Source organism: Asparagus officinalis, chromosome 5 (genome assembly GCF_001876935.1).
Source record: "Asparagus officinalis chromosome 5, Aspof.V1, whole genome shotgun sequence".
Classification (NCBI taxonomy): Eukaryota; Viridiplantae; Streptophyta; class Magnoliopsida; order Asparagales; family Asparagaceae; genus Asparagus; species Asparagus officinalis.
Window position 1 is genome coordinate 97,531,083 of NC_033798.1, and position 16,510 is coordinate 97,547,592.

Here is a 16,510-nt window from a genome sequence, read left to right on the forward strand (position 1 = left end):
TGCAGATGTTGGGGAAGAGTATCATGTTGCAACTTAGAATAAGTCAATATCAAGGGTTTTTCTTTAACAAAACGAATGGATGGTCAGTGCAGAGTTAACGGGAGACATGGTCGTAGTTTCATCTTCATGGACAAACTACCACTTACAATTGTCGCACACAAAACATGATACGGGATAGTAGAAAACTCCTCATTTTTTAAAATATAATAAAATTTGAAGTTGCTCTGTAGATTTACTTTTACCATAACAATAAGAAAGCCTTTATCTTGACTTTTGTGACTGTCGACATGCTTGAAATGACTGACAGAGAGATGAGGGTACTTAGCTTGCCACACTATACAATTTATTGCTCCAATTATCAAGTTGAATATATCAGAAAAAATATGACTAGCAGACCAAGTTCATTCCAGTGATATGCCCAAGCAAATCATCAATTTAGATTATGCAGATACTGCGATTTAATCAACTATAATCATCATAGATGAGAGCAGTAATATTTAAATTTGTAGACAGTAATGATCCCAAGAATATCTTCTGACATCTCACTCAATTAAGAAAGTAAGTAAGAAAACTAGTAATATGAAAACCAGAAATGAAGATTCTAAGCATGCTAACCTTGAAACCGCAGCCAGAAACACAAGCATGAAAACACTCCTGCATGGATGGAACAAGTTATAATACTTGACAGCATATCCAAGGTAAATGTAAGAAAGAAACAGCAGAAATCATTTGTTGTGATTTTTCTAGTATAAATATTAGCTAGTAAGCTATTACAGCAGGAAATCCAATAACACACCGATAAACCAGTTATTTACTGAAATGATGTTTTTCTAATATCAACAGATTGATGTATATTATGATAAGGACATTGAGTAATATGAAGTATAGTGGATGATGGAAATTGGTAATGTTGCTCGACCACACAGTAATCTGCATCATCCAAAATGAATAAACTAAATTCAAAGCGTTTTTAGTATGAAAAGCAGTACTAACTGTACAAAAACACTGATTTTATACGTTATGAGTACCTAAAGTGTCCAACATGACAATTATTTAACTGGAGCATGCAAAGACATCGATACTACAAATATATAAACTATTCACCTCATGCTACGAACAACAGACTCTATTTAGCACCAATTATTTGCTAACTCATGACATTAACATTGTTCAGAAAAGAATGACACAAGTTTGGAGATGGAGTAATATGCTTGTCAAGATTTCTTCGCTCAATTATTTAGTCTGGATATCTTTCTAAAGCTTCCAGTTCTTTAAATATAATCATATCCTATTTTCCTTTCTATCATTGCATGAGAGACGTCTAAGTAATAGAACATAGGTCTCAAAGTGGTGTGTCGTGTTCTGAGCGTTGGATTTGGTGAACTGTAGTGAAAGTGGAGGTCCTTGGTACAATGACATAATTTTTTTATTTTCTTTGATGATAGACAAGACAACGAAAAAAGAAAAAAGAAATAAAGTTTCTAGATCCATTGTTGTCGGCAGTATTAAAGGAGAGGAGTATCCTTTAGCCACTTCTACATTGTATGCAAAGCCAATGTCAAATTACTCTTAACAGTTTGTAACTTTGAAGTTTGAAGTATCAACGAAATTCAATATTCTACTGTCTGTTAAAAGAAGGGATATCCTAAGTCGCTGAGAGTATCCTACTGGACTAGGCTTAGTGAACCAAGGTCACAGCTCACGTAGGTGTTTATAAACCCCAATTGATGGGTGTCAGCTCACGTAGGTGTTTATAAACCCCAATTGATGGGTGTCAGCTCACGTAGGTGTTTATAAACCCCAATTGATGGGTGTCAGCTCACGTAGGTGTTTATAAACCCCAATTGATGGGTGTCAGCTCACGTAGGTGTTTATAAACCCCAATTGATGGGTGTCATGACGTAAAGTCGTATAATAGATCAGACATGTAAATGAGCATTGTAGATATTATTTTAAAAACATATATTTGTGGTATGATGGGTCTTATAGTATGAAACATACCTTTATCTCATAAATTTAGACCCAACACAGAAAAACCTGAAGCGGCCCATAAGAACCAACTTGACTCGTCAGATGCACTAAAGTGCAGACATGCATGGACTCTTTTAGTCCTAATACCTTTACAATTCAAATAAATTTAAATTGAACTAAAGAAGACAATTCACAGGCAAGGCAGAATTCAGCAAACCAAACATGGAGGGCCAAGCAACCATTCATCCTTATCATATGTATAGGTTAACTATATTATATATCTGAATTTTGCTTATGGATGTAATTAAAACACTTTGAAAGTTGAGAAAGAGGAAATGTACATGACAGTGGGTTGCGCTTTAGTATAAAATTGCTCTAGCTCCTAAAATAGTTTAAAATTCAATATCTCATATTAAATTATATCATAAGAATATAATTCCTATTCACAAGGGAGGTAGCAAGACCAACCAAAGAATAATTGGTATCCCCTGGAGACCTATCTATGTAAGCGCTCCACTGCTGATCCTTGAAGACTGGGTCCTTATAACATATCTCTTCACATTCTCCAATACCTAAATTAAAAATAATAACCAACTAGGTTAACAGGAACCCCATTCATAAATAGACCTTTTTCTGAAAGGTCAATGAATATTTCTGCAAGCCAACATAAAAATGAGAACAGATTAAGTAAAAGAATAACAAGCATGCATGAAGTGTAAATCTTGAATGGAGATAAACTTATTGCTCAATAAAGTTGTTCAAAGATCAAACATGAAATAAATGACAGATCAATGGACTGGAAATACAAATCATGATCCTACAAAACGAATTCAAATAAAGAGATTTAAGGATTCAAAGACATCTGTTCTAAGGATGTATATGTTTAGACAATAAACAACGTTGAATAAATGTGATACATGAAGTAGAGTTTATATATAGGAATAGTTGGTTTAAAAAACATATTTACTCGAAAAAGTGAAATTTTTTCCTTAAATTGCAAATGCAGGGCACAGCAATGCAGGACAGCAAGAAGAATATAGGGAAAAAAGATGTCAGACCATGGTAATATGAATAATTAATTTCCATAATCAAAATTTTCTTTCTTGTGCACAAGAGCAATATGTACTGGAAACCTGGGAAAATGACAAGGATAAGGATGATTAACTGACTCCAAGTAAAGATAAAATCTAACTCCAATAAAAGATGAAAATTAACTCAAATAAATAAACAATCAAAGAAAAAGATTAATCATGTCCCGAAGTCTGCAAAATATCTATGCTATAGTGAAATGTTAAGACCCGAACTCGTTTCCGTCATGCAGGTGATATCATCCCAAGAAATGATGTTCAAAGAGTCTATATTCATCAACTACATCTAAACGAGGAAGTTAGAGCTTCATATTTAAGTAATTGGCACATATCTCAATCAACATTATCATCTGGACGCAATTATCAAAAGAGAAAAACTCACCATACTACACAAATTACAAATAAAACTTTCATATTTTTTTCTCCTTTTCTTTCTTAGGACAGTTTCGCAACATCCTGAAATTCTAGGATATAAATTGCGCATGCCTAACTAATAAAACTAAAAGTACGGGCAACTCAGTGTTATAAAAATAATACCTTTTGTTGCATAGATAATAAAAATTAGTCAAAACACTCCATTCTCCATTCTCAAGACTAATTGACGTGGGTAGGTCAAGGTGAAAAAAAATGGATCATCATGATATCTGTCATTATTGTTTAAGCATAAATCAAAACTACCAAATTATAGAGTTGGCTAAAAAAAATATTCACCTTGAAAACATCAAATAACAAAAGGCAACATATTTTCACAAAAAAAAGGAAGTCCACAAAAAAAAGGGCAAAGCTTACAATCCTCCATAGTGTCCCCATCAGCATTGCATCCTTTCTTGCAGAAAACTCTCCCTGCAAGTAGCCATCAAAATGTCATATTTTCAATTATCCCCAAATACATCAATACCATTACACAACATGTTCAATTTTTTTAACTTTTCTTGGTATAAAAGAAATACAATTAACTTATTTGAAGGTGAAATTATATGGAAAAAAGACCTAATTCAAGAGAGCTAATAAAAATCAAAACCTAAAATTTCTCAAGAGAGAGAGAGAGAGAGAGAGAGATACGAACATGGAATCTGCATCAATGTGGCATATTTCTTGGTGCAGCAGCTTCCACAAGGGGGAGTCCAATCCTTAGGAAACATTTCTTCTAAAAAAAAGGATTTTTTTCCCCTCCCTTTTCTTTGAAAATTTCCCTTTTTTCCCTTTTTTAATATCGCGCCTCTTAAATTTTTATGGAGATGAAGAGGAGAAATGGAAAGGAAAGGGGGGAGGAGAGAAAAGGGAGGGAGGGGACGGAGCCCAAAATAGATTCATCGCTTTTAACTCGGTTTTAAATTCAATTAAAATTAAAATAGAATTTAAAACCCCAATATAAAAAGGGGGGAAAACGAACAAAGAATCAACGAAAGCTGTTGTATTTGCAGGAGGGTAGGCAAATTCAATACGTAATGATACGGGTGGTGGGCTATATTAGTTAGATTTAGGCCCAGCCCACGTCCAAAAACAGATGCTTCTCCTTTTCTTTGTAATTAGGAGGCTTGGCGTTTTTGTGGTCCATTGATCACTTAAAATCATGAGCTGCCATAAGTGTACTATTATTTTCCTATTAATTTGACACTACAAAAAATAAAAAAAAATTATGACCATATTAACTTATTATTTTTTTAATAACTTCCAAGAAAAGATGTCACTCTTTTATTTCTTGTAGTGTCAGATTAGTAGCAAAATTATAGCATACTTATCTTTTTCCTCGTAGGTACGCGTACTTGAGTGGGCTCTTTCTTTCTACATTTGGCCATTTGGTCTCACAATTCAACCATTTGCAGCACCAACAGCAATAACATGATTTTTTATGGCACTAGATAAAATGTTTTCAATATATTTGGAAGCCTGGAAAACGGCGGATCTATATAGTGTCTAATATTGTCACTGGATATTACTGGATTCGACACTGGTTTTAATTTCATGAAGTTTGTCATAATTTTATCCAATGATGTTTTATGACATCACTAGAACAAAAATCTTGGATCCACTCATTAGAGTGCAGTGTAACAAGACTTTCACATTCTTAGAAAGAAGATATCATGATTTCTGTCATATAAATAATATTATTGAATAAGTATGCATTCATGGTACATTTGGAAATTTTTTTAATTATTTTGTTTTCATTTCATAACATCTCATTAGGAATGGTCACTTCCATATAAAGTGAATATTAATGAGAAGCAAGAATAAAAAATTTAGCTTTTAAAAACACATTGTGTTTTATACGAACAGATGAGAAGCGAGAGCTGACATTTCATGTTCACTCATTTTCGCTTACCAAACAAGATGTTAGCTTACTTTTCTTCGCCTAAGTTGTTCCGTCTATATGAATGTTGATTCACTCAGTGAGTAAGCGGTGGATCGAGGAAAACTTTTTTAAAGGGACGAACGACAATTATCTATTTCTTTAAAATAAAAATATGATATTATAAATTTATAGTATTAAGTACACAAGGCAGAGAAACAAAAATAGTTTCACTACTGGTTTATATCTATTAATGAAATTGAAAGATATATATACTTGCTAGTTACAGAATTCTACAATATGCTAAATTCACCTACTTAGATGAGCTAAATTCAAATGGTCCACTAAGTTGTTAGTGATAATACAAGGTTGGGGATGCAAAAACTTTGAATCAGAATTGTAAGAATATATACATATACATACGTGCATGCATATATATAGTGATCCAAGTGAGGGCAATAAAAAATAGATTAAGGTGGACATGCCCTCTTTCTTACTATGGCTGAAAGGGTAAAAATGTAATTTTACAATTTAATAAAGAGAGATTTTGTTCCTTTATTCTAAAACATTCTATCTATATTTTATCATAAACATAGATAAAGTATGTTATTTTTTTATCTTTGTTGTTTCTAGAACATTTTAATCAATATTTTTCCATAATTATAGTTAACGTCTATATAATTTTTTTTATTAAGAATAGTCTGTATAATTATATAAAGTTTAATTATCCAAATCATAAAAATTAACGAATCAAGAACTAATATTTAAGAAAGATTGTGGCTATAAAATATGACTCAAATGGTAGAAGGGACATATTGCAGCATGCAAAAAATTGCATCCAAATGCATATCGTTTCACGCTCTGATACCATTTGTTGGGAATTTAACGTCTAAATCCCTAATGCAACAGAAACGCAGAATAGAAAAAGTACACCAAGTTTTACGAGGTTCGGCAACTGCCTACGTCCTCGGGAGCCACACAGATAATTTCTTATTAATCAAACAAGAAATTACAATTTAGGAGCAGATCTCAAAACTGAGATTTCTCAAATAAACACTGTAGCTACAGTGTTAATAATTAAAGGGTATGAACACCTTTCAATTCTCACTTGAGAATAAATGAATAACCTCCACAATATAAAACCCCAAATTAATTCCTCTCTCTCTCTCCTTAAACCCTCTTCTTAATCTCCCCTCAAAACTCAGATGAGTGCTGGAGATTAGAAATCAAATCGCTGCTGCGATTTCTTGGTCGAAGGTGATGAACGCTACTGCGTTAATTTCGTCCGCCGCCAGAGAGAAATCGGGGGAAGGAGCTCAACTGAAACCCTAGGCGACGAGGGGGTTTTATAGGCGATGTGGATGGGCTGGCGACAGCCTGTCGCCAGCGGCCCGCGGACGCCAAAGTCGGGCGAACGCAGAGGTCGAAGAAAAACACCAAGGTCGAAAAACGCCGAGGTCGAAAGGAGTTCGAACGCAGAGCTAAAGGGTTCGAACGCAGAGGTCGGGGTTTGAACGCAGAGGTCGGGGGAGTCGCTCGCACACGGGGCTTGAGCTCGCCTGCGTCATTCTGGAGCTCGTCGGAGCTCCCCCGCCGTCGGAGGTTGGTATCCACCCCCAAAATTAACACTATTATGTATTTCGTTGCACTCAGAACATCCGTCACTATAACTAGTTATGCGTGACGGTTAAAATGGTCATAGGTGGCGATGGGGGTTTTATAGGCGATGTGGATGGGCTGGCGACAGCCTGTCGCCAGCGGCCCGCGGACGCCAAAGTCGGGCGAACGCAGAGGTCGAAGAAAAACACCAAGGTCGAAAAACGCCGAGGTCGAAAGGAGTTCGAACGCAGAGCTAAAGGGTTCGAACGCAGAGGTCGGGGTTCGAACGCGGAGGTCGGGGGAGTCGCTCGCACGCGGGGCTTGAGCTCGCCTGCGTCATTCTGGAGCTCGTCGGAGCTCCCCCGCCGTCGGAGGTTGGTATCCACCCCCAAAATTAACACTATTATGTATTTCGTTGCACTCAGAACATCCGTCACTATAACTAGTTATGCGTGACGGTTAAAATGGTCATAGGTTGCATTTGTGGATTGCTGTAAAATATCATCTAGCGTGACAACTCCAACTGCACTCAGAACCTTATTTATTTTTTTAGTGTTTACTTTACTATAATAGTGACTCAATTGTCGCGCATCATTTCTCCTAAAAGATATAAAAGATCACAAGATAACGATATCAGACAATAATAACATAGTTTCAAAGCTCAAACAACATTTAATCAGTTCTAAATAATGTCACACAAAAATATCCATGTCACAACTAGAATTAGTTAGTAGTACCTAGTTCAGCTAGCCTCAAAAGAACTTCCAATACAAAATATATAGATTCTAAACCATTGATTTATAATTACATAATCTTTAATCTTCAGCATCATTGTCATCAGAGAGATTTGCAACCTCCAAATCTTCCTGCACCAAAAACAATATATATCACTAGTAGATGATATGGCTCTACATTATTCAACAAAACAAAATAGAAAAGATCTACATGTTATAATAAAAATAGAAAAAACTCAATTTGTACTTTGTAATTGAACTAGTCAGAATATTTCTACATTATTTATCTCTAATAGGAACAATTTATTCTAGTTTTATTCAAAACATCCCTTCATGATAGTCTTGGGATTCGATACAGGTTCCATTGAGATGAATGAATATGAACAGAAAATAAAATTGAGAACAAATTTGATCATTGAGCAAGTATAAACAGGTCTAATCCAATCTTGAACACCAAATCAAATGTATAACAGGGACCGTAGTTTACAAATTAAATGTTTTTAATACATTAGGATAATAGGATTTCACTTGCATCAGGTTTCAAAATTGCTTTGTTATTGCAAATACGTAAACTTTTAGCGTCTAAATCAATTTCAATCAAACAATAAGGAAACATGTCTACAAACACTAAAAAATAAATAAGGTTTAAGAATTTACCTTTACCGAATTATGTGGACTATTGGTTGTTGTCGAGGATCAATGGCCTCCTATTATTGATTTTTCTAGATCACCAGTAACATCTGTAAATAACCTAGCACCAAAAATGTCAGAAACATTAATATCTTTCAATTGTTTTCCATTTTGAATTTGTGAGATCATCATCTGCCAACCATTGGTTAAGCGGAATTCAGCGCGTAACTCAACTCGTATCTCAGCTCGCATCTCAGCTTGCATCTCAACTATTTTGTTATTGTTCTGTGTCTGCAAATCAGAATTTGTCCTCAATTGTGTCAGATTAACTCCCTTGCCATGAAGTGATACACGCATAGATCTTGGTTTTATTCTGAATTTCCTCTGATTGTTCAGATCTTAAAAGGTCAACATCCGACTGCACATTTTATATAATCAGTTTAGTGTAAAGAAGACATATTTTGTTATTGATAAATAACAAGGAAATATTTTTTACTTTTGACTTAGGGGGTGTTTGGTTACATTTCTATAAATTATAGGAAATGTTTTCCATCCCAAATTTGATTTCCTTGTATTTCTTAAAAAAATTATAGGAAAAGTTTTGAGAAGTTAAAAAGTACAAATTTTTTTATTTTTTGTATTGTGCTTGTTTGGTTCAAAACAAGAAAATGAGAAATAACTTTTGGGAAAATAGCAACATTTCCTATAATTTATAGAAATGTAACCAAACACCACCAACTTTATAGAAAAGTGAGAACTTTGTAGAAATGAGTTAATGAGTTTTATTATTCAAAAGTGAGAAATTTGGTACTTTTGGGCACTTTACAGAAAACATTTCTGTAAATTTTTTTGGAGCCAAACACAGTTTATAGAAATATATAGAAAACTCTTAATTACATAAATGTCATGCGTCAGTACTTTTGAGAAAACATTTCTAAAAAACAATGAAACCAAACACCCCCTTATCATCAACCATCATTCTTCCATCCTTGCCGGTCCGAGTTTTAAAAAAAACATTTCCACTTCGATTGGGTCACGTCCTGTACTTTTCTTCTATTGAAATGCCCAAAAAAAAAAAAGAAAAAGAGGAAACGTTAATGTATAAATAATATGAATACTAGTATAATGTATTTTGGTTACTAAATTTGATTATTCCTTGGATGATAATACAAATTTTAGAACAAAACCTATATGCTTAGAAGCCTTTTGATCGTTCCCGTACATACAAATGGAGACAAATTACTTATAATCAATGAAATTATAAGAATGAAAAATATAACAAAAGTTAAAGCCATATAATACTTTAACTCGTCTCACAATCTCTTCCCTTACTTAGGCAAAGCTCTTTGATCCCATATGGTGCATATTTTTTTGAGCGTCACGACTAATCTTGCCCCTTTCACTATGTGCCTATAGCAAATCATAAGCATAACAGGGGCATTAAACAAAATTTTTAAGCTACAACCAAAAAGCTCAAAAATCTCAACATATAAATATCATACCTTCCCTTCAGGAAAGCTCTAGAATTATTTTTGGTGTAATATTTTATCGCTGCATTCTACTTTTAAAGTTTCTCCATAGAGTTCCAATAGTAGATAACACCCAAGAGTGACCACGTTCATCAATGACAAAACTTTTCCTGTAGCATTTTAAACTGTAAGCAAAACCCACATTTGCCGTCAAGGTACTTCTTACATTTCAAGTCTAAGATCATAGCATGTACCACATTGATCATTTTCCACATATCAGCTTTATTTTCAATTGTGACATCAGTCCATTCCAAGTAAGTGAAAGGAGCTAAAGCGTGCATTGCGAGCCAAAGTTCACAAGTATGAACTTCGCTCTTCTGCATTTTTCTCCCCAATCGGCCTGCCAAGATGATGCAATGTTACATGTTTCTGCTCCTCCTCGCTTATTCCAATGAGACTGACACACCTAGTAACTCCTCTACTCTTCTTCTCAATAAGACCTATTCAATAGAGAAGGAAAAAAATTAGAGGGCAACTTGAAACTTTCTTTTTTAACTTTCAAATATGTGTTGTCAAACAAAAAAAAGATCAATTACTGGTCAATCTTATTCATTCAAACCAATCTTTTTGCTAAGAAATAAGAGGACTTGCTGTGCACGCATAGATAACTCTGTCAGAATGCAACTACATGAGCAATATTCTTTCTTTCTGAATATCAGTGTAGAAGAAGATAACAAAGTGGCATTATGTAACAAGTGAGCAAACTTATGCCATCAATTGATACATTACATTAGCCATATGGAATTTATTTTATTACCAAGTGAAAAATGATATGCTAACCCTTAAATAGGTCATGCAAAACAACAGATTATCAAATAAAATAGACTGAGATTGTTTTATAATTTCTCATGATAAAGCTGCTTAAAAATAAGAATATGTAATAAGGAATAGATTATAATATGCTCTAGATGTATTACCAGAAAAACTTAAAATATTAAACGTTTATTGTAATATTTACAGTTTCATTTGTTGGGACAACTTGTAATTCTTTACTGGAACATGACTGATGTACTCCATTATCAATAGAGGCTTGTTGCACTCTTAGACTCCAATTGTGTTGGATCCGTACCACAATGTAATTTAGCTATACCGGGAATAGAATCTGCAACTTGGGCTTGATTTGTCACACAACCAGATTCTTTTTCTAGAGTTTGTCTACTTCACTTTGTATTGCCTGCAATCTGATATTGTTGAATCGAATTAGCAAGTTGGCAATCTACAACCTTTGGTGTTGTCGTGCATGGCTGAGGTGAAGACTGAGAACAAGCCTCGCTAGCAGCTGCTACATGAGAATGTAAGGCTTGGCTATAGTATAATGGTTGAGATTAAGCTTGGCTAGGGGCTGTTGGCGGAGAATTAGATTGGTGAGGTTGTGTTGATTGTTGTTTAAGATATTTAGCCATAATTTTGGGTGCGTTGAGTTTCCTCTTTCGGTGAAATTTTTCATATTTGCATCATTTAACATACTAGCATGCCAATTTTAAGCAACTTAGGATATGTAGCTGCTAAGAAAACCAAACGAGGGTACACAAGCGCTAATGAGTGAAACTAGGAGGTAATTTACCTCTCATTGGGCCAATTACAGACCAAGGCCCAGCCCCGGCCCATTTCATGGACGCGGGAAGGAAGCGGCCTGTATCATACCAGCGACCAAGATGATCCCGCATAGAAACGGGCGGCTGTCAGCAAGCTTCCACTCAATATCTCCGCCTAATTTTTGGGAAACCATCAGCTTCACTCTCACAATAACTAAAGTGAGATCCGCGATCCGACTCCATCTCAGACCTCGCTGGTCCAAGGATGGGAACAGCGGTAAAGGTAAATTTCTGAGATAATTGATGATATGGCTCAATGAAATATTCGATCGGATTTGAGACAGTTTTCGCTAAAATGACACTTTAATTGCTACTTGTTTAATGATCTGTAGTTGCTTTGGCATGGAACTTGATGCAAATTCCTAAGGAATTGATTTGGGTTTGATAAGCGGTCAATAAGACAAGAACGATGAGTTAGTTATCTACTGATGATGATTGCACTGGTTGTTAAGTTGATGGTTTTGTTTTTGGTAACTTGTGTAAATTACGTTCCTTTTATAGAGCTGGGGATATTATCTAATCCATGACTAGAAGTGTTTTCCCTTGATTCTTTCATCGGCATCCCAGCATTTTCCCATGAAAAAGCGGTCATGTTTGAAGCTTGAGCTGGAGTTGAAAAATGCTCAGCAATAGGATTGAGGAAATTTGGTTGACTGTGTATGGATGTTTCGGGTTGTTTGAACAATTGAATTGCAGATAGTTTCGATTTGCTTATATATGAGCTAGGTTCCTATAAAATATAGCTAATATGTAATTACGTGGAGGAGGAATTCGCTCTTAATTTCGACCTTTCTCAATGGTTACATATGTTTGTCTCGAGAATTTTAAGTGGTCATCAAGAGTAAGCAGTTTGGTTCTAATATTGTTTCCTACACTTGCAATAAGAATAAATATTACTGTTAAGATAGTAGAATACTAGCTTAATTGCATTATTATTTATTTAACTATCCTTTGCCTTAAAACATATATATGACCGTCGCATTACCCGAATATGCATTCTGCTGGTCAGTATTGCAGGAGTTCTATTCGAACAAGATTTGTCGAAAAAAACTGTTGAATACTGACATCGAAAAGCTTAGGATTCATACATGTGAGGGAGAGTCGGGATAGAATTTTTTGTGATTGAAAAGGATCCTGGGACAGAGGCTTGGACAAAAGCTTTTGACCTTTTCTTTTGTCTCCCTAACTTGTTTGATGACCAGAGGACTTGCTTTTTGGTAGTAGGAAGTCATGTTTCATCTCTTTTGCATTTGATTCCCCCCGAACTTATTGGCAAGGGGGCCCCTTTATCTCGTGGTAGTGTGCTGGATATGGCCATGGATCCTGGACTGAACAAATTGACAAGGACATGCATGCTCCAAGGTTACAATCTTAGAGAACAAGAAATTTTAAGATTAAGATTGCATCTAATCAGTCCCCTTGTGTATGTGAGATAAAATTGGACGACACAGGATTTGCTCTGCCCTTGCAGAAAATGATCCTATTTCCTTTTACCTGATTACGTCCATTATAGGAACACCTCCAGATTGACATTGTCATTGTGTATAATCCATCTTAAATCAGCTAGCCTCTAGGTCGCATAGATATGGGTGCAGGTAGTGGTGCGGACACAGACACGGACAAGGAATGGAACACAACAAATTTGTAAATGGTAGGATATGGCAATGTGACTATATATTTGTATTTTACATTAGATAAAATATTAAATTAAAATATTTATGCCATTTGGATTTTCTTTTATTATCTATAACACCTAAGAATTAAGTTAAATCAAACAAATAATTGAGAGTTTTTATCACGCCCCGGGCTCACGGGCCCGTTGGCGCGTGCAAGCCGTGGGACCCACCAAGAGTAACTCGATGTTGGCTTAAATCCACTATGAAAATGCTAGCAGTAGTTGTTCTTTGGCCTTGGGCTTTTCTCTATTTAAGCCACTAGCATTTCTTCACACTAGTCCATGTGGGACTAAAGTGGGGGTGTCACAATCACCCCACCTTACAAAGATGACATCCTCGTAGTCACGACATGACAATTAACACATCTTAGTGGCACTTGCCAGGCGATGTGGACTCTAGAGGTGGCTCCCACAGCATCCACACAGTGTAGCACTTAGCCCCGTATAGCACTTAGCCCCACACTTCCTACTGGCAATGGTTTTCAATTTACATCTGTCTGTATTGGAAAATGTACGTTCAAAGATCTCTTAGGTTCCTTAATCCTGGCAAGCACTCGAAGGAAGACTCTGAATATGGAAATACTTGGTCTTTTGTTTAGGTGCATGTCATTACTTGTCTTGTTGTCAGATCTCTTTCTGATTCTTATGTTACATAGATAGAGACTGACAGTTCTCTTTCTGATTATTATGTTTAGGTGCATTTGGTTCTTCTTTCTATACATCAAATCTCTTTGTAAAGATTCTTAGGCTAAGAGCTGACATTGATGCCGAGACTCTTAGATGCACAAGATTCCTTGGAATTTCCTTGCCTGTGAAGTCAAATACAGTAAGGTCAGAGATATCTCTGATAAATTAAGGCATAAGGCAAGTGGTCCAAAACATATATTCTCATAATACTCAGTCATAAGGTGTTCTGATTCCTGGATAATTAGTTCTCTAGAGAGATACCGACAGTTGGCTGTTTTTCAGCGAGAGACAATGTGTAGACAATTTTTGTGCAGTATTCGGTAGCAGTTAGATCTGGACATCTCTCACCTTCATCTTGAACGAAACTTTGGAGCTTTCCGTTTGGTTGGTGGTAACTTGTTTGATCAGACTCATCATTGTTGTGTGGATTACTAAATAACAGTGTCTATTCCGACGCTTCGTAGATATGTTCTTGACTGACCACCTGTGCAGTTGTGCTCATTCTGTAACGTTCTTCCTGTGCTCCTGTCATAATTAATTACTACTAGACTTATTTATACGGGAGTAGGGCTCGTAGCTTTCACGTTGACTCAGTAGATTCTGTTTTTCTAGCCCAACTTTTAAGTCAACCAACCTAGGTCGAAGCTTGTATTCTGGTCAGAAGGTTGAAGCTTGATGTCAGATGTGAGTTCATAAATCTAGACAATAACCATCCTTTGCAATCCACTTTATTTCATCTCTAAAGTAATAAACATCATTATAATCTATGGAAACTGAGGTTAATTTTTCTTCAACCTTAGGACTGTACTAGACTGATTTTGGCTTATGCCTCATGAGGAAATCACATTACAGGTAAAACCGTGGAGACAATCTTTCATGGCCTAAATAAATTCAGCATGGGACAGACTAAATTGAAGCATCTTTTATGGAAGCAAAGCTTACCATGAGTCATAGTATACACTACAAATGATAAATAAGTATGTCCCTTTTCAGTTGCTATACAGTACATCAGTTTCGCAGTAGCGATTTGTGAGGATAAATGGTCCTGTCTTATCTTTTCCAATAAAGTTCAAAACATGTTCCGGTTTGAACGAAAAATACCTTGAGACCACGGTATGCGTAGTCAAATCTTATCTCTCTGTTGGATATATAAGCACTCAAAGCAGAGATATTGGTCATCATCTCTCTTTGTTTCTTCCTTCTATTTCAGCTGTTATCTTCCTTGAGCTAAAAGCCAGTTTATTTCTTACTCGTATTTGTAAGTTAAATAGCTAGCTAGTTTTAATGGCAGCTGAAAGTAGCTAGACCCATCCTTATACTTAAAGCAATCAGATATAGGTACATAAATATGCAATAAGATAAGTTGGCTCTTATCTCATTAAAAACTGTCGCATCAACAGACATTAAATCTCCAAGATTTCAAGATCCTGGGGTCTTCTACAAGGTTTATGCCAACAAAAAAGCCATGTCACTTGATTCCCATTCATTACATTCTCATCCCTTCTTTATTTTATCCCTCATTCAGAAACTCATGGTAGCCTTAGGTCCAAATATTAAATTCCACCTCATCATAAATAAATAAAAATAGATTAAAAATTCCACCTCATCAAAGTAAATCATCATAGATCCAAATATAAAATCATCTATACCCAAGTTTCCTTACAGAGCAAAATTATATAGCTTTGGCACTAATTACTTTTCAACCAAACATTGAATTTGCATTAGAAATATATTTTGTACAATATAATTATACATATCCAAACAATGTATTTAAAGTTAATTTCCTACAACAAATATCGCATGTAATATTGAATGCAATTTATTTTTGCAACTAACCAAACAGCCCGGAATAGCTATTACAATTCTGTGAGACCCTAACCAAGATCCCACACAGTTAATGAATGCTCATATAATTGTACGGACACCAATGAAGACCCAACTAACAAAATAAATATTTGTGAATCCTTGGTTCTACCAACCAAATATTCAACTACTTTCATTCTGATCGTGTCGCTCTAGCACACTAGAAGGTACAAAGTCAATATATTAAACACAATCAAATCATATAAAACAAATGCACACGTCACAAAGGAGCACCGGCCTCTGATTAAATAGTTTACTGACATAAATCATTAGCACAAAATCACTTAAGAATAGTAGCAGTGAGTTCATCAAAAGATCTGCGATATAATACTAACATGGCACAAAAATCAATTCACAGATCCCATACAAAACATCTGAAAGCAAATTAGACTTACTCCCCGGCCCCCGCCGCCGCTGCCGCTTCGCGAACCTCCCGGTTCCTTCTCCTGCAAGATCCCCAACAACAAGCGGCCGCGTCTGCATGGCACCCGAGCATATACCTTATATAACTCTGGCATCGTCTCCAGCTCCCCGAACTCCTCGGGCCCATAGACCCTCCCCTCGAAAACCGCCCCTCGAAAATCGTTGAACCCCACCCCCTCCTTCTTCTGGAACTCCCTGCAGGGCCTCAGCGCGGCGGGGATGCCGTCGTCGTCGTGGACGAAGAGCCAGGCGTTCATGCCGGTGGCGCAGACGGTTAGGGTTTCCCACTTGGTGCCCTTTAGGGCTTGCTCCACCAGAGAGTTCTTGGCGACGACGAGCTTGGCGGAGGGAGGGAGGGATGCTCGGAGGTTCTGGAGCTGCTTGGTGCTGAGGCCATTGCAGTAGAGGCCGGCGATGAAGTGGCAG

At 36.1% G+C, this 16,510-nt stretch overlaps 1 protein-coding gene and 1 long non-coding RNA gene across 5 annotated transcripts in view; both read right to left on the reverse strand.

The window, feature by feature from the left end:
• Positions 1–4,415, reverse strand: part of LOC109840305 — a 7,165-nt gene extending 2,750 nt beyond the window's left edge. The window contains exons 1-4 of one of the 3 annotated variants that reach the window (XR_002246861.1): positions 4,126–4,415; positions 3,849–3,902; positions 2,440–2,543; positions 616–654 (exon numbers count right to left, since the gene is read on the reverse strand). Coding sequence is in view for 2 of the 3 variants with exons in the window: in XM_020408887.1 (XP_020264476.1) it covers positions 616–654; positions 2,440–2,543; positions 3,849–3,902; positions 4,126–4,201 (273 nt within the window). In the remaining variant the exon portion in view is untranslated. The remainder of the gene's footprint in view (positions 1–615; positions 655–2,439; positions 2,544–3,848; positions 3,903–4,125) is intronic. The other 2 variants (XM_020408887.1, XM_020408886.1) reach the window with 2 other exon arrangements.
• On the reverse strand, positions 7,614–10,312 carry LOC109840306. 2 transcript variants are annotated; one of them, XR_002246863.1, is made up of 5 exons: positions 9,815–10,312; positions 9,645–9,722; positions 8,513–8,730; positions 8,340–8,433; positions 7,614–7,814 (listed from the first exon to the last, which is right to left on the reverse strand). It is a non-coding gene; the product is annotated as an uncharacterized LOC109840306 (long non-coding RNA). The 2 variants fall into 2 exon arrangements; XR_002246862.1 differs by having other exon boundaries at positions 8,340–8,730.